The sequence below is a fragment of the Myotis brandtii genome, unplaced genomic scaffold (assembly GCF_000412655.1).
Source record: "Myotis brandtii unplaced genomic scaffold, ASM41265v1 scaffold455, whole genome shotgun sequence".
Taxonomy (NCBI): domain Eukaryota; kingdom Metazoa; phylum Chordata; class Mammalia; order Chiroptera; family Vespertilionidae; genus Myotis; species Myotis brandtii.
In genome coordinates this window covers 1,523,480-1,542,591 of record NW_005367384.1, presented here as the reverse complement: position 1 = coordinate 1,542,591, position 19,112 = coordinate 1,523,480, and the positions used below count along the sequence as shown (strand labels likewise).

The 19,112-nt window shown below is 40.9% G+C and overlaps 1 protein-coding gene across 3 annotated transcripts in view; it reads left to right on the top strand.

The window, feature by feature from the left end:
- Nucleotides 1-19,112, top strand: part of KDM7A (lysine (K)-specific demethylase 7A) — a 74,175-nt gene that overhangs the window by 23,696 nt on the left and 31,367 nt on the right. For 2 of the 3 annotated variants that reach the window (XM_014546723.1, XM_014546724.1), the window contains exons 3-7: nucleotides 489-606; nucleotides 11,316-11,476; nucleotides 13,231-13,372; nucleotides 13,680-13,866; nucleotides 15,124-15,286. In XM_014546723.1, coding sequence (XP_014402209.1) covers nucleotides 489-606; nucleotides 11,316-11,476; nucleotides 13,231-13,372; nucleotides 13,680-13,866; nucleotides 15,124-15,286 — 771 coding nt within the window. Of the gene's footprint in view, nucleotides 1-488; nucleotides 607-11,315; nucleotides 11,477-13,230; nucleotides 13,373-13,679; nucleotides 13,867-15,123; nucleotides 15,287-19,112 lie in introns of those variants that run through there. The other variant, XM_014546725.1, reaches the window with a different exon arrangement.

Sequence of the window (19,112 nt, the reverse complement as noted above, 5' to 3'; positions counted from 1 at the left end):
TCTTTTTTGTGTTGGTATAACCACGCTTATTAGGGGAATAAATCTTGACATAAAAGAGAAGGGAGCTGTACTGTTAAAAATAGATTTCCAATGTGGGATCAAAGGCTCTATTCTGGAGAATGATTTGGATGGATGATCTGTAAAAATCATATTATGACCTAGTGTCCTAGTGAAAAACCATGATTTTAAATAATTGTGAGATATTATAGTATTTGTAAATGCAGATCTTATAAAAGTCTCCATCTGCTAGTTTGAATTTCTTGATTTAATTTTAAATTATTATGAAATAAAAAGAGTAGATAAAAAGAGTTAGTTGCCTATAGTTGCTGTATTATATGAAGTAAAATTTACTTCTTCAGCCTAGAAATGCATAAAAAATGAGTGTTTTTATTGTATTTAAAAATTGTTATGTTTAATTATCTAATGATTAGAAAGTACATAGCATCACTACATACCAAATGTTTCTTTTTTTTAATCTAAAAATCCAGTGAAAAAGAGAAGGAACTGGCACAGGCATGACTACACCGAAATTGATGATGGTTCCAAACCAGTGCAAGCTGGAACTAGGACTTTTGTGAAGGAACTACGTTCTCGAGTCTTCCCAAGGTATGGAAACCTGTTCTGACCAAAGAAAATTTAAGAACGTTACCTGATAAATTGACATATCTGAAGCAATGCTTTCAAATGTCAGGTTATGACCCATCATTATTTCAATCAAAAAATGAAATGGAGCCCTGGCCGGGTGGTTCAGTTGGTTGCAGCATCATACCATACACCAAAAGGTGGCAAGTTTGATTCCCGGTCAGGGCACATTCAGGAAGCAACAGATTAATGTGATGTTTCTCTCTCACAGCAGTGTTTCTCTCTCCCTCTCTCTCTCCCCCTTCCTTTCTAAAGTCAGTTTAAAAAAGCGAAATTGGAAATATTAGTGCATTGCAAGTAATAGGATTAAATGAGTATAGTTTCATGGAACTTCTGTTATATGCATGTGTACTGAGTCACTATGTAAAAATATATTTCTTAACTGTGGATCCCAGTCCAAAAAGTCTGAAATACAATCATTTAAGGCAATTGTTCCAAGTACTTGTTCCTTACCACAGCAGCTAGTGCTTCTTTTTCACCTCGCCTACTCCTATTTTTTCTTATGTTGTTTTCCTACCTGCCTCTGCCCTACGTCTACCAGAAGTACTCATTGCTCAGCCTCTCTGGTGGCAGCAGAAAGGGGCTTTTTGACCTTTTAAAGATAGTGGAAAGTATTTGAGTCACCTGTGGCTCAAAGAGAGTCAAAAGCATTATACAGCATTTAAACATGCTAATTTAGATCATTCCCTGCTCACTGCCTGACATCTAAGTTGATACTACAAAATAAGCTTTTACACTAGATCATATCTAGGTTTGTTAAAGAGAGAAAGTGCATTTTAAATTTAAATCACACACATGCAACTTATTTGGGAATTATTTCAGATCTTATATCTATACAACCCCTTTCTTCACAGTCTTTAGGATTCATATCCCCCTCCTCCTTCATCCTTAAACAGAAACATACAATATAAGCAGCTCCTGTTGGCTCCCTCAGGTCTACTGAGAGAAAAAACAAACACCTTGTAAATACAGGGGTTTCCATATGATTTTAGTGATATTAAAGGCTGTATTTTCAAATATTCTCCTTTATCAGTTTCAGAGTCATTGGAGAAATGTGTTTGTTTTCCTTGGTAGGTTTGGAACCTAGGGCCAGAGTTTTCAGCCTGTGTCTATGCAGGGCTTCAGAGAGGCTGTGAGTCCCCTGAAACTGTATAAACAAGCTAGTGTCAATGTGGGAATGTGCTTTTTTTTTTCAAGGGAAGGAGTAGTAGCTTTCATTTTTTTTCAGATAGGTTTGCTCCTCAGAGTAGTGTAAAAATCCTGGCCTGGCTATTCCTGTGGCTTCTCTGCCAAACCAGACACCGATGACAGCAGGTTATAGAGGTGGTCACGCAAGTCCAAACTGTAATTACCTTTAAATAAAGATCTTTGGTTTTATTTGTTTAACTCCATAAACCTTCACCTCATTTAGAATGACAATTACACCTACTTGATGTGATAAACACAGAAGTGTATAAAATGAAGTGAACAGACAATCTTTTCCTCTCTCATTTTAAGACTTAGTGTGTTTTGACACCCTTTACTACATAAATAATAACATTTAAACATTTATGTATGTACTAGAGGCCCGGTGCATGAAATTCATGCACGGGGGTGGGGGTGTCCCTCAGCTCGGCCTGCACCCTCTCCAATCTGGGACCCCTTGGGGAATGTCCGACTGCCAGTTTAGGCCCTGCTGGCTCCTAACCGCTTCTGCCTGCCAGCCTGATCGCCCCCTAACCGCTCTCCTGCCGGCCTGATTGACGCCTAACTGCTCCCCTGCTGGCCCGATCACCCCCAACTGCCCTCCCCTGCAGGCCTGGTCGCACCCAACTGCCCTCCCCTGCCGGCCCAATCGCCCACAACTGCCCTCCCCTGCTGGCCATCTTGTGGCAGCCATCTTGTGATGGCCATCTTGTGGCAGCCTCTTGTGACGACGTGAGGGTGGCCATCTTGTGGCGATGTCGCACGAGGGCGTGACGCCACCTAGGCTTTTATTATATAGGACAGGGATCCTCAAACTTTTTAAACCGGGTGCCAGTTCACTGTCCCTCAGACGGTTGGAGGGCCAGACTATAGTTTAAAAAAAAACTATGAACAAATTCCTATGCACACTGCACATACCTTATTTTGAAGTAAAAAAACAAATGTTTTCAGCGGGCCGCATGTGGCCCGCAGGCCGTAGTTTGAGGACCCCTGATATAGGATATGTGTAGATGTCATATGCATGTAAGTATTAAAAAATAAAGAGTTAACGTTATGCATATGTTGTGTAACTTGATTTTTTTACTCTATTTTGTAGATGTTCTTACATATGTATACAAAAATTTATATCATTCCGTAACTGCTATGTAGTATGCAAAAGTGTATATGTACACTGTAATTACTTAGCCATCCCCCTATGATGTATGTTTAGTTTGTCTCCAGTTTTTTCTCTTGAAAGTATTGAGTAGCTTCTGATCTTGCTAATTCTCTTAAATTCAACCACTCATTACAACTAATTGTAAGCATCCTATTGTTCTTTTTTTAAAATTTACATCTTTATTATTGAAAGTATTACATATGTCCCCTTTGGCCCCCCTTAACTGCTTCTAGCCTGCCCCCAACCCCCACCCCAGGCCTTCACCACCCTATTGTCTGTGTCCATTGGTTATGCATATATGCATGCAAGTTCTTTGGTTGATCTCTTCCCACCCACCCACCTCTGCCTTCCCTCTGAGATTCCACAGTCTGTTCCATGCTTCTAGGTCTCTGGATCAGTTTATTTTGTTCATTAGATTCCACCTATGAGTGAGAGCATATGATACTTGTCTTTCTCTGACTGGATTATTTCACTGAGCATAATACTCTTCAGGTCCCTCGAGGCTGTCTCAAAGGGTAAGAGAACCTTCTTTTTCACTGCTGCATATTATTCCATGGTATAAATGTACCACAACTTTTTTATCCACTCATCTACTGATGGGAACTTAGGCTGTTTCCAGATCTTAGCTATTGTAAATTGCACTGCTATGAACATAGGGGTGCATACATTCTTTCTGATTGGTGTTTTGGGTCTCTTAGGATATATTCCTAGAAGTGGGATCACTGGGTAAAATGGCAGTTCCATATTTAATTTTTTGAGGAAACTACAGACTGTTTTCCATAATGGCTGTATCAGTCTTCATTCCCACCAGCAGTGCACTAGGGTTTCCTTTCTTCCACATCCTTGCCAGCACTTGTCATTTGTTGATTTGTTGATGGCAGCCATTCTGACAGGTGTGAGGTGCTACCTCATTGTCATTTAATTTGCATCTCTCTGCTGATCAGTGATTTTGAGCATTTTTCCATATGTCTCTTGGTCATCTACTATATGTCCGCTTTGGAGAAGTGTCTATTTAGGTCCTTTGCCCTTTTTAAAAAAATTGGATTGTTTGTCTTCCTTTTGTTAAGTTGTATGAGTGAGTTCCTTATATATTTTGGATATTACGCCTTTATCAGATGTATCACTTCCAAATATGTTCTCCCATAGGGGGCGCCCTTTTCATTTTGTTGATGTTTTCTTTTGCTGAACAGAAGCTTTATATTTTGATGTAGTCCCATTTGTTTATTTTCTTCTTTGTTTCCTTTGACCTAGGAGATGTATTGCAAACATATTGCTATAAGAGATAATTGAGATTTTGCTGCCTATGGTTTCTTCCAGGATTTTTATGGTTTCACGACTTACATTTAAGTCTTTTATCCATTTTGAGTTTATTCTTGTATATGGTGTGAGTTGGTGGCCTAGTTTCATTTTTTTTTTTTGCATGTATCTGTCCAATTTTCCCAGCACCATTTATTGAAGAGATTGTCTTGACTCCATTGTATGCTCTTGCCTCCTTTGTCAAATATTAATTGAGCATAATGGCTTAGGTTGATTTCTGGGGTCTCTGTTCTGTTCCATTGATCTATATGTCTGTCCTTGTGCCAGTACCAGGCTGTTTAGGTTATAGTGGCTTTGTAGTATAACTTGATATCTGGTATTGTGATTCCTCCAACTTTGTTCCTTTTTTCAAGATTGCTGTGGCTATTCAGGGTCTTTTTGGTTCCATATAAATTTTTGGAGTATTTGTTCTAGATCTGTGAAATATGCTATTGGTATTTTAATAGGAATTGCATTGAATTTGTAGATTGCCTTGGGTAGTATGGACATTTTAATGAGGTTAATTCTACCAATCCATGAACATGGTATATTCTTCCACTTGTTTATATCTTCTATTTTTTAAACATCTTGTAGTTTTCCAAGTACAAGTCTTTTACCTCCTTGGTTAAGTTTATTCCTAAGTGTCTTAATTTTTTTTGTTATAGTGGCAAATGAGATTGTTTGTTTAGTTTCTCTTTCTGAGAATTAATTATTGGTGTATAAAAATGCCATCGATTTCTGGGTGTTAATTTTGTATCCTGCTACATTGCCAAATTCCTTTATTAAATCTAGTAGTTTTTTGGTGGAGTCTTTGGGGTTTTCTATGTACAATATCATGTCATCTGTGAATAATGAGAGTTTTACTTCCTCCTTTTTAATATGGATGCCTTTTATTGCTGCTGCTTGTCTCATCGCTGTTGCTAGGACTTGCAGTACTATCCTATCTAATAAAAGGGTAATACGCAAATTAACCATCACTCCATCACAAAATGGCGGTGCCCATAGCCACAAGATGGCGGCACCCAGTCCCCTCAGCCTTGCCGGAGTCCCCCAGTCCTGGGGGGGCGGCTGCTGAGAGCGGGCAGTGTGAGTGGCCTGGTGGAATGCTTGCTTTGTTGCCGCAGCGATGAGGCAAGCGTTCCGCCCGGGCCGCAGAGGGCCTCTGGGCAGCGGGTGCATCTCGCCCTGGCTGTGGGGGGCCTCTGGGTCGTGGAGAGCCTCTGGGCAGTGGGCGCAGAGCGGCCAGGACCTGCAGAGAGCAGAGAACCACGGGGAGTGGGCCTAAGCCATCAGGGCTCCAGGATTGGAGAGGGCTCCCAGATTGGAGAGGGTGCAGGTCAGGCTGAGAGACCCACCCCCCGTGCACGAATTTCATGCACTGGGCCTCTAGTGTTGAATAAGACTGGTGAAAGCAGACATCCCTGTCTTGTACCTGTTCTTAGGGGAAATGGTTTTAGTTTTTGCCCATTGAGTATGATGTTGGCTGTTAAGTTTATCATATATGGCCTTTATTATGTTGAGATATGATCCCTTTATTCCCCTTCGCTGAGACTTTTAATCAAAAATGGATATTGGATTTTGTCCAATACTTTCTCTGCATCTATTGATAATTATGTGTTTTTTGTCTTACACATAATTTACTACTTATAATCACAGTTTATGTGATATTGGTTTGCGAATATTGTACCAGCCTTGCATCCCTGGAATAAATCCACTTGGTCATGGTGTATGATCTTTTCAATATATTGCTGGATCTGATTTGCTAATATTTTCTTGAGGATTTTAGCACTTATATTCATCAGGAATATTGGCCTATTGTTCTCTTTCTTTGTAATATCTTTATCTGGTTTTGGAATTAGGATAATGCTAGCCTCATAAAAAGAGCTTGGAAGTGTTCCTTTCTCTTGGATTTTTTGGAATAGTTTGAGGAGTATAGATGTTAGTTCTTCTTTATATGTTCGGTAAAACTCCCCTGTGAAGCCATCTGGACCAAGGCTTTTGTTTGCTGCGAGTTTTTTGATTACTGCTTCTGTTTCATCAGTTGCCATTGGCCTATTCTGGTTTTCTTATTCTTCCTGATTCAGTTTTGGGAGATTGTATTTTTTTAGGAATTCGTCCATTTCATCCACTTTGTCCAGCTTGTTGGCAAATAGTTGTTCATAGTAACTCCTTACAATCCTTTGTATTTCTGTGGTGTCAATGGTTACTTCTCCACTTTTGTTTCTGATTTTATTTATTTGGATCCTCTTTGTTTCTTGATGAGCCTGGCTAATGGTTCATTAATCTTGTTTATCTTTTCAAAGAACCAGCTCTTGGTTTCATTGATATTTTTGTATTGTTTTTTTAGCCTCTGTTGTTTATTTCTGCTCTATTATTTCCTTCCTTCTACTTACTCTGGACTTTTCTTGTTTTTCTGTTTCTAATTCTTTAAGTTGTAGGGCTAAATAGTTTATTAATTTTTCTTGGTTTTTTTTTTTAGGTAGGCCTGTAGTGCTATGAACTTCCCTCTCAGGACTGCTTTAGCTATGTCCCATAGATTTGCGGTTGTTGTGTGTTCATTTTCAGTTGTTTCCAGGAAGTTTTTTTTATTTCTTTCTTAATCTTGTTGGTAACCCATTCATTGTTTAATAACATGCTATTTAGCCTCCATGTGTTTGAATGTTTTTACTGTAGTTGATTTCTAATTTTATTCCACTGTGATCTGAGAAGATGCTTAATATGATTTCAGTCTTCTTGAACTTGTAGATACTTGTTTTGTGTCCTAACATGTGGCCTGTCTTTGAGAATTACCCATGCGCACTTGAGAAGAATGTATATGCTGTAGCTTTGGGGTGAACTGTTTCATAGATGTCAATTAAACCAGTCTGATCCATTGTGTCATTTAGAGTCTCTTGTTTCCTTGTTAATTTTTTGTCTGGAAGATCTATCCAGTGAAGTCAGTGGGGTGTTAAAAGTCTTCTACTATGACTGTATCATTGTTGATCTCTCCCTTAAAGTCCTCTAGAAAATTTTTTTGTATATTTAGGTGCTCCTATATTGGGTGCATATATGTTTGCAGGGTTATATCCTCTTGTTGGATTGATCCCTTTAGTATTATGTAGTGACTTTTATTGTCTCTTGTGATGATCTTCATTTTGAAGTCTGTTTTGTCAGATATGAGTATTGGTACCCCAGCTTTTTTTTTTTTTCATTTCCATTTGCATGGAAAATTTTTTCCATCCCTTTACTCTCATCCTGTGTGAGTCTTTTGTTCTGAGGTGGGTCTTGGTAGACAGCATATAATTGGTTCATGTTTTTGTATCCATTCAGCTATCCTATATCTTTTAATTGGAGCACTTAATAATAACATTTAAGGTTATTGATAGGTATTAATTTATTGCCATTTTAGTTCTTTATGCCTATGTTTCTCTCTATTTCTTCTCATTATAGCAGTCCTATTAGCATTTCTTGCAGTGCTGGTTTGGTTCTGATAAACTCCTTTAGCCTTTTTTTTCTGTGAAGCTCTTTATTTCACCATCTATTTTGAATGATAGCCTTGCTGGATATAGTAATCTTGGTTTCTTGATTTTCATTACCCTGAGTACTTCATGTCATTCCCTTCAGGCCTGTAGAGTTTCTGATGAGAAATGAGTTGACAGCCTTATGGGAGATACTTTGTAGGTAACAAATTTCTTTTCTCTTGCTGCTTTTAAGTTTTTCTCTTTGTCTTTAATTTTGGCATTTTAATTATGATATGTCTGGGTGTGGGCCTGTTTGGGTTCTTTTTGCTTGGGACTCTCTATGCCTCCTGAACTTGTGTGACTTTTTTCTTCACCAGGTTAGGGAACTTTCCTGCCGTTATTTCTTCAAACACATTCTCTGTCCCTTGCTCACTTTCTGCCTCTTCTGGCACACCTATTATGCAAATACTAGAGTCCCGGTGCATGAAATTCATGTTGGGGGGGGGGGGCCCCTCAGCCCGGCCTGCACCCTCTCCAATCCAGAACCCCTTGGGGGATGTCCGACTACTGGTTTAGGCCCGATCCCTGCGGTTTAGGGCCTAAACTGGCAGTCGGACATCCATCTTGCAATCTGGGACTGCTGGCTCCTAACTGCTCACCTGCCTGCCTGCCTAATCACCCCTAACCACCTCTGCCAACCGGCCTGATGCCCCAACTGCTCCCCTGCCGGCCTGATCACCCCCTAACTGCCCTCCCCTGCTGGCCTGATCGCCCCCTAACTGCTCCCCCCTGCTGGCCTGATCACCCTGTAACTGCTACCACCTGCTGGCCTGATCACCACTAACCGCCTCTGCCTTGGCCCCTGCCACCGTGGCTTTGTCCGGAAGGACGTCTGGAAGATGTCTGGTCTAATTAGCATATTACCCTTTTATTAGTATAGATTGTTAAGTTTCATGTTGTACCATAGCTCCCTTAAGTTGTCCTCCTGTTTTTTAAATTGCTTTTTCTTTCTTTTTGATTCTCTGATTGAGTAATTTTTTTCTAACCTATCTTCTAATTCACTGGTCCAATCCTCGGCTTCCCCTAATCTGCTGTGTATTCCTTCCACTGTGTTCTTTATTAGTGCTATGTCATTCTTCATAGTTACTATCTTTTCTCATGCTGTTGAACATCTTTGTCATCATTATTCTGAACTTTATGTCTGATGAATTTCTTATCTCCATTTCATTTAATTCTTCTCCTGGAGAATTATCTTGTGATAATTCAAGGCCCACAGCCAGACACACCTTTCTCAGTTCTGGGAGCCCAGCTTGGAGTTTCATTTGGGGCTTGTTTTTTGTCTCCCCATTTTGGCTACTTGTCTAGGTTTGTTTCTCTGTATTAGGTAGATCTGCTACTACTCCCAGTCTCTAGTGCAGGACAGTGCTAGACACTGTTTGTGATTGGCCCTGAGTACTCTGTTTGGAGCTATCAGCAATCCATAACTTGTGGCTTCCTCTGCTGGGGCTGGGTGTCTTTGGAGAGAACCAAAATGTTTACCAGGATATGCTTTTCCTAGCCCCGGGCCTGGGATTAGATCAGGCAAAGACTCAAAGCCTCCAGGGACTCTTCCTGCTTGCAGTCCCATTGACACTCAAACTTATTAGCCTTAGACTGTTGACCACAGGGTGGGGCAAGAGGTCTCCAACAGGGTAGGGTAACTGCCTTCCCCCCAGGCAAAAACCTCCTGGATAGCAAAGGTCCACAGCTAGAGAAATATGTCCTCAGCAGCGCAAGGAAATGACTCAGGACAGGAAACCGGGGTGGCTCCCCTCTGATCTCCAACCCTAGAGCCCTCAATCCTGGCTTCTGCTCACACTGCTCCAGTCCACTCCACCTTCCCTCTGTTGGAGCCCAAAGTGAGTGGCTACACAGAAAATTTTGTGCATTGGCCCTTTAAGAGGGTGCCTGCATTTCCAGCATTCTCTTGCTGGCAGACAGCAACCCTGCTGCTTTTCACAGACAGATGTTCTGTGGGCACCTTTCTCAGTTCTGGTTCTCTGGGCTGGGGAGCCCAGCTTGGAGTTTAAAATCCCAGAATTCTGCCCTAGCCAGTTTGGCTCAGTGGATAGAGTGTTGGCCTGCAGACTGAAGGGGTCCTGGGTTCTGTTGTGGTCAAGGGCACATGTCGGGTTGAGGGCTCCACCTGTAGTAGGGGGTGTGCAGTAGGCAGCCAATCAATGGTTCTCTCTTATCATTGATGTTTCTATCTCTTGCTCCCTCTCCCTTCCTCTCTGAAATGAATTAATTTAAAAAAAAAGACCCCAGAGTTCGCAGTGGGAACCCCCTCACAGCTCTCAGATATCCCTTCAGAACTTCAGTTGCTCTCTGTGGGAGCCCGGGCAGCCCTTTTGTGCCTCTGCACTTCCTACCAGTCTCTATGAGGTTTCCACTTTCCATCTTTGGTTATCAGGGTTCTCTCCAGCTAGTCTTCAGTTGATTTTTCAGAGTGGTTTTCCTGTATTTTAGTCGTATTTCCAGTTTGGTCCTGGGAGAGAGTCAGTGTAGCTTTCACTTACTCCACCACCATTTTGGAATCCGCATCCTATTATTCTATTATCTCTTCTACTGTGGCTTATGTAAACATTTACATACTGAAATACATTTTTTATTATGAACTATTTTTTTCTCTTGTTATACTTAAGGCATTTTATATAATACTAGAACCCTGGTGCACGAATTCGTGCACCAGTGGGGTCCCTTGGCCTGGCCTGTGGGATTCAGCCGAAACCAGTTCTCTGACATCCCCTGAGGGGTCGGGATTATGAGAGGGCACAGGCCAGGCTGAGGGACCCCACTGGTGCACGACTGGGGCCAGGGAGAGACATGGGAGGTTGGCCAGCTGGAAAGGGACCGTGGGAGGGCTCCAGGGTGTGTCTGGCCTGTCTTGCTCAGTCCCGATTGGCTGGACCCCAGCAGCAAGCTAACCTACCAGTTGGAGCGTCTGCCCCCTGGTGGTCAGTGCAGGTCATAGTGAGTAGTTGAGCGGCCTTAGCATATCATGAACATATTTATTTTTTTTTATTTTTTTAAAAATATATTTTATTGATTTTTTATAGAGAAGAAGGGAGAGGGATAGAGTGCTAGAAACATTGATGAGAGAGAAACATCAATCAGCTGCCTCCTGCACACCCCCTACTGGGGATGCGCCCACAACCGAGGTACATGCCCTTGACTGGAATCGAACCTGGGACCCTTCAGTCCGCAGGCCGACACTCTATCCACTGAGCCAAACCAGTCAGGGCATGAACATATTTATTTTTTTATATATATCATTAACATATTACGCTTTGATTGGTTGAACAGCTGACCAGTCAACTGGACACTTAGCATATTAGGCTTTTATTATATAGGATGTATTTTCAGTTCTATATATTGAAGTAATTATAAATTTTACTTTAAACAACATTTGTTCTAAAAAGAGGAATTAGGTATAACAGGTTGAGAATCACTGATATAGATAAGATAATAATGTAGTATATGAACTAACTCATTACCAGAGTTATTTTTAAACTGAACTTAACAAAGATGACATTTTACTCTTCCGTTTTCCTTAGTGCCGATGAGATCATTGTGAAGATGCACGGCAGCCAGCTGACACAGAGATATCTGGAGAAACATGGATTTGAGGTCCCTATTATGGTCCCCAAGTTAGATGACCTAGGACTCAGGCTCCCTGCAGCTACGTTTTCTGTTATGGATGTGGAACGTCATGTAGGTACGAACTTGATTCCTTTAAGTACTTGTGAATACATGGTAAAAGTAAAAATGATATTGTCCTAACAATATTAAAAATTGAATGAAAAGAGGTTAATTTAGTTCAGTTTCCTGGATCAGGAAAGATGCAATTCAATATCACCTATGTTGAAAACTATTTTTTTCTCAGCAGGTTTACCATTGTGAAAAAAACAGAATGAAACATTTTGCCTATTCTTATTTCCTGAGATCCACCCTGCTGCTTTTTTTGTTGTCATCAAATTTTCTGGTACTTTCTAGGAAAAACTATTACTGAGGAGTAGCTACAGATACTGGGAAAAAGACAGTGGGGAACTGGATTGGATTTAGGCTTTTGTAGCATTCAGGTGCAAGAAGAGATATTTTCAAGCCTGTTTTTATATTTATGACTTGGTGATGTTGCCATTTAATGATGTCTGGACCTAATTTGTTACTTTGAAGCCCAGAAAGGCATAAGAAACAAGGGGAAAATCATTCATCTGTTGACATTTTTAGTTATTTTATTTATTCTCATGGTATTTATAGATAAAGCTGACTACATATAGATCTCATTCCTCATCAGCAATAGATAGGTGTTATTTGAGGATTAGATCTCAAATTTAACTTGACTCAAAACTGCACATCCACTGTAGTACGTTATGTATCTGAGAACTTGTCCTTTTATTGAGACTTCAGTTTGACAGTTCTCAGTGATAACTGTTTCAGAGAGGAGATTCAATTAAATGGCATGACTTCACTTCAGGTTATTTTGAATATTTGATAAATTAGGGGATGAAGCTGAGGTTTAACCTAAATCTGTTTGCCTACTTAGCACTATGAAATAAATATAGTGTAATGTAAGTATAGGGAAAAAATGTTCAAACTATTTGATAGTTAACTTTTTAGTACTGTAAAGCCCTTCATTTAACAGTATAGGGAAAAAATGTTCAAACTATTTGATAGTTAAAGCCCTTCATTTAATAGAATTGTCTTGCCTTTTAAGTATAAAATAAAGTCTACTAGGTATTTAACATATATAAAATTACATTAAAATAAAAAAATGGCATTTATTTGTTTTATAGTTCAGATTGGTTAAGCATTGCTATATTTACAATGTCCTGCAGGACATAGTAATACTGATTGTGTTTCCTAGGGTGGTGATGCAGTGGTGTGCAAGCAACACCTCATGATTTTACAGGAAATTTGTAAAATTTATCCCAATTGAGAACTCATTCCACAGACACTAATATGACTGATTTTTCTTCGTAACTACTAATATTTTCTTGAAGCAGAGTATTAGAAGAGAAGACTACCAGGCAAGCAGAAATTGTTTGTCCTAGTTAACTTGTCCCCCAATGACTGATCAGTTTTTCAAAATGGTAGACTTAGAATGTTAGGTGTTATAGAGGTGAAAGGGAAAAGGCAGTCCCCTCATTTTATACGTGAAGAAATGAAACTCAGAGCATCTGGTAGTTTCTACAGACCAGTCTAATGTATTTTTGTATTATGAGCTGCACACAAGAAATCATTGGCATATGCAAACATACAAGTTTTTACACTCAGTATTACTAGTAATTATGTATCTCTGTCTTAATTACTTTCTTTCCTTCAAAAACCATCCTCCTTTTCAAAAGTTCCAGTTGGACTTAAAAATTAAGGATATAGGAAGACTCTTTGTCTAAGCTATATATTTTTGTTTAGGGCATCTATTAATGTAACTTTTAAGCCTAATAATAAGACTATAATTTTTCTCTGCAGGTGGTGACAAAGTGATAGATGTCATTGATGTGGCAAGGCAGGCAGACAGCAAAATGACACTTCACAATTATGTTAAATACTTCATGAACCCTAACAGACCAAAAGTGTTAAATGTGATCAGCCTTGAATTTTCAGATACAAAGTGAGTAGTTCTGGACATTTTGGGTTAGCCTTCTGAGTGTTAGCTAAATGTAGTTAAATGCTAAATTTATTTAGTAAGAAGATTAATTGCGACTTCTTAAGCGCTCCAGTGATAGCAGCATTGTAAATTTTGCTTTTGCATCCTCAGAGAATATTTAGAAATACAATGGGTTTAAACTTGAAGTATTGTTGTTAACCTTGATTTCCAGTTAATCTCTTGGTTTGGGTTGAGATGGGCGATGACATTTTAAGAAGTTTTAATTTGCGTGATGTGGGTGTGTGTGTGTATGTGTGTTTGTTTTTTAAAGGATGTCTGAATTGGTGGAGGTCCCTGACATAGCCAGAAAACTTTCCTGGGTGGAAAATTATTGGCCAGATGATTCAGTCTTTCCCAAGCCATTTGTTCAGAAATACTGCTTAATGGGAGTTCAAGACAGCTACACAGATTTCCACATCGACTTTGGTGGAACTTCAGTTTGGTACCATGTCCTCTGGGTAAGATTGGGGTATTTCTTTGTTCTCTTATTGATAAAAATATATAGTCCTATTTTTCCAAGGGGTGCATTTATTTGCTGAAAATGACATTTTAAAGAGGGAAGTATTTGTACTTTTTAAGTAGGATCTGTCATTTTACCTTTAAATGTTAGGAATTTTTTTAATCCCAAGTAATAAAGGAGCTATGAGTGCTTAATTTATATTTAGATTCCCTTTTTTGGGCCATTATCTTATAAGTTGGTTTCTAGTAGCCTTTTGTCTCTTCCTCATCAATTATCACTTAATCCCTGTATCAATCCCTGAGGAGCAAAATTACAGTAATAATAATTGCTTCTGACCTTAAAATTAGGCTAAGACAGCTAGTTGGATAAGTCAGGAAGGTCCATGAAATACTAATTCTTCCTGGCAGCTTATATTCACCTTGTTTTATCTGGCACTATACTATTCACAGTAGCTACTAGCCACATGTGGCTAAATTTTAAATAATTAAAATTAAATATAATTGAAAATTCAGCTCCTCACTTGAGGAACTGAATTTTAGTGCAAATGAGGAACTGAATTTTAAATTAGTATTTTACGAATTAGTATTTTATGGCTTTCCTGACTTATCACAGTAGCCACATGTGGCTTATGGCTATTGTATTGGACAGCACAGATATAAAACATTTCCATCATCATAGGACATTCTGTTGGGCAGTGCTGATCTAGAACCAAATCTTTGTCTATATTAAATGCCTGTGCATCAGCAATGCTCTATACTATAGTATATGATATTGTGTCCTTGAGCTCCTATTTCTCTTCTCCATGAGAAAGCCAAGGGTTATAGTTCATTAAAGGAAGTTGATTTGCAGGTCTTTAAAAATAATCATTATATTATAGATCTTAGGAGAAAGGGCAAAATTTTAGAAATGACTCTTTGTAACCTGGGGTCTATTAACGTGTATTTACTTCTATACCTTGAAAATGAGATCAGTAGGATGTTTGTGATTTTTTTTTTACCTTCTTCTCATAACTATTTCTTCAACGCTACTTTATTGACTCCTTGTCATATTTGGAAGGGGGAGCTTTAGCTCTTGTGAAGATGCTTGTTAAGGGCAATAGCTTTTGATCAGGTATGTGAAGTATGTCTTTTTGAGCCTAAAAAATCTAATAATTATCTTATTTAATTTAGGTCATTGTATTGGGAAATTGCATCAAGGTAGGCCATCCTAAGAATGGCTTTTTTCTTTTTAATAACTGTGTGATATTTCCTTTTAGGGTGAGAAGATTTTTTATTTGATAAAGCCAACAGATGAAAATTTGGCACTCTATGAGTCTTGGAGTTCATCTGTGACCCAGAGTGAGGTGTTCTTTGGAGATAAGGTGGATAAATGCTACAAATGTGTGGTAAAGCAGGGACATACCTTATTTGTTCCTACAGGTAAGGTTTCAGTTCCATCCCTGCTGCCCATTGTTGATACTCAGTCACATTAAATCAGCTTTTAATGAGAAACTCTGCTTGAACTGTTTGGAAAGTAGCTTTGCACAACTTTGTGGTGTTTTATGTCATTTTCCATCATTTTGATTTTTGTTCAGATAAAGTTCACAGACTATAATATTCCTCCTTTAAAGTGTACAAGTCAGTGGTTTTTACACTTGATTTTAGCCAAAAGACTGAGAAGCAATCAAGTCGGTGGTTTTTATTAGATTAATAAGGTTGTGCAACCTTACCACCATCTAATTTTAATTTCATCACCTCAAAAGGAAGCCCTATATCAGTTAACAGTCACATCTCCATTCCCCCCGTCTTTAAGCCCCTAGGGTACTTTGAGTCTCTGGATTTGCTTGGTCTGGACATATCATGTATATATGTAGACTATGTGGCCTTTCATATCTAGCTTCTTTTTTTAAAAATATTTTTTTTTGTTGAGTTCAGAGAGCAAGGGAGAGGGAGAGAGCGACAAACATCAATGATGAGAGAATCATCGATCAGCTGCTTCCTGCACGCCCCACACCGGGATTGAGCCCGCAACCTGGGCATGTGCCCCTGACCAGAATCAAATCCAGGACCCTTCAGTCTGCAGGCCAATGCTCTATCCACTGAGCCAAACCAACCAGGGCTGTATCTAGCTTCTTTATTAACATAATGTTTACTGGGCTCATCCTCATTGCAGCACGTATGAGTACTTCATTACTTTAAAAAAATATATGAATTTATTGATTTCAGAAAGGAAAGGAGAGGGAGAGGAAGATAGAAGCATCAATGAGAGAGAATCATTGATTGGCTGCCTCCTTCATTCTCCCCACGGGATTGAGCCCACAACCCAGGCATGCGCCCTGACCATTTTAGTGGGTATGAAGTAGTGGTATCTCACTGTGATTTTGATTTGCATTTCCTTTATGAGTAATGATGCTGAGCATTTTTCTTGTGCTTATTGGCCATTTGAATATCTATTTTGTAAAAATGTTTATTGAAATTTTTTGCCCATTTTTAAGTTGGATTGTCTTTTTATTGTTGAGTTGTAAGTATTCTTTATATACTGTATTCTGTATACTGTACCCTTATCAAACATATAATTTGCAAATATTTTCTCCTATTCTGGTGGGTTGTCTTTTTACTTTCTTGATAATGTCCTTTGCAAAAAATTTAAAAAATTTGATGAAGTTCCCTTTAACTTTAACTGGTCAGCTCTAAAGCCATGGAAGGCCAAGCCAGCAGTGAGACTGGGCTTTTTCCTGGGACAGTTAGGAGTATGTTTTGAGGGACCTGAGGAAGAAATTGAGTACCAGCCTTAGCTGCAGCTCAAGTATCGTTACCAAGCATGTCGTTTTGAGATGTGATGGGACGCAGAGCTCTCCAGGCGAGGGGTTTTAGAATTGTGTTATTCTGACGTGAGTAACCTTAAGGCTATAGAGTTCACAGGGATTTGTTACTAAAGGCCCTGCTTTCTTGCTTTGCTTCCAGTGCATATATATAATAAATAAATTTGTATCAAATAAATGAATTAATAAATGCCTAAAACTATCAGAATTTATGGATCTAGGTAAGTATCAGCATTTCATTTGAATGGGCTAAGCTCCTCCCTTAAATTTTCTTCCCAGTGCTCCCTTTTATAACAGATATTTAGTTGTGCCCTCTTCAAAATCTTGAATTCAAATTTATCAATGCTATAACCTCCTTCACCAGTAATTAAAAATTGATGTAATGACCTAACTAGAATATAAAGAACAGATTAAAAAGCAACTTATAATAAAATACTATTTCAAAATGTGCCTGCCCTGACACGGCAGCCTTAAAAGGCAAAAAAAAAAAAAAAATAGATGCATAAGCCAGCACAACCAATTCAGGTATATGATTGGCAACTCAATTTCTATAACTTTGGTGATGCTGCTGGTCTGACTTAGAGAACCACTGCTGTAGGCATTGCACTTTTCCCCAAGGTAGTTGTCAACTGATAAACTTCCAAACAAACTAAAGTACAATTTCCTTCAAATTACAGAGTAGTTGTATTCCTGGAAAATTATGCCAAAACCATGCAAAAATTACCTTGTTTATATATATATATACTAGGGGCCTAGTGCACAGATTGATGCACCTTGAAAGGAACTGTGGGCCACGAGGCTGCAGTGGGAACAGGGGCAGGTCTCGGCCCATCCTCTGTGCCCCCCACCCAGGCCCTCCGGCCATGGCACCCGGTCCCCTCTCTGCTGGCAGCCCTGCTCCTGCCACCCCTGCCCGATCACCCCTCAGGAGCAGGGGGAGGTGGAGAAGCCCTGAGGGGTGATTGGGGCTGGCAGCCGCTGCTCGCACCCGCTGATGGCCCAGCTTTGAATCTTGTGTCATCTATCTAGAACACTCGCTACTTCTCCTTGTCATAGTTACCTGTCCATACCTACATCAAACTCTTTTCTTTAAAGATTAAGTTCCTGGCTCAATCTAGTACCTCTTACACTATGCTTTTCATTATTTTATACTAGAGACCCAGTGCAAGAATTCGTGCACAGGTGGGGTCTGGCCAGCCCGGCCCCAATTGGGGCGGATTGGGGTTGGGCCTGTCCAGAGGAAGAGATAGCGATAGCGGGAGGTTGGCCAGCAAGCCTGTCCCCATCAGAGTCCAATCAGGGCCGGGCCAGCTGGGAGAAGGAGCTACAGGTGATTGGCCAGCGGGCCCTGCCCCTGATTGGGGTTGGGGGGCTGACTGGGGGCAGGGCAGGCCATGGGGAGAGGCTATGGGTGGTGGGCTGGCCGGCCCCGCCCCTGAATGGGAGGGGCACTGATCAGGGGTCAGTGGCCGGGGGAGGGGCAGTGGGAGGTTGGCTGGCCAGCCCCATCCTCAATTGGTGTGGGGGGGACTGATCAGGGGCAGAGCTGGCTCGGGGTAGGAGGCACGGGCCAACCAGGGTGGTTGGGGCCCATCAGGGGTAGGACAGACCAGGGGTAAGAGCTGTGGGCAGTGGGCTGACTGGCCCCACCCCCAAATGGGGTGGTGGGGGCCCATTGGGGGTGGGGCCGGCTGGGGGAGAGGGGCCACAGGCAGTTGGCCAGCCAGCTCTGCCCCTGATTGGGGTGGTGGGGGCCCATCTGGGGCCAGGCTGGCCAGGGGGCAGGGCTGCAGGAGGTTGGCCAGCTTCCCCCACCCCCACCCCCGCCATTGGGGTGAGGGGGTGATCAGGGGTGGGATCATCCAGGGGGAGGGGTCGCGGGGGGTTTGGCCGGCCACCCCACCCTCAATCGGGGGGGGAGAGGGCAATCAGGGGTGGGGCTGGCTGGGGGAAGGGGCCGTGGGAGGTTGGCCGGCTGGCCCCATCCCCCGATTGGGCCGGTTCGCTGGCTGCAGTGGGCATCATAGCAACTGGTCGTTCAGTCATTCCGGCATTAGCTCGCTGGCTTTTTATATATATATAATGGAGTTGAAGTTTCTAGGCTCAGATAATTCATGTCAGATTTTGTACTAAATGAATGCCCAGCAGAAATTTCTAAGTCCTGAGTAGTGCAGGGCAATTTCTTACTGTGTGGAACTGTCCTGCATTTTGCACCCCTGGCTCCCACTCAAAAATTGACAGTGGTGGCTCCTGATCATTGTGACAATCAAAAGAAGCCCTCAAACTTTTCCAAATGCCCTCTACAGGCAGTATGGCCTTTATGAAAACCACTGATCTATAGGATTTGTAGCTGACAGACTTCTAATTTGTGATTTCAGGGTCAAGCTCAAGGCTTTGTGCCTTTGAGTACACAAAAGGGCACCACTTGAAAGTGAATCTTTGAG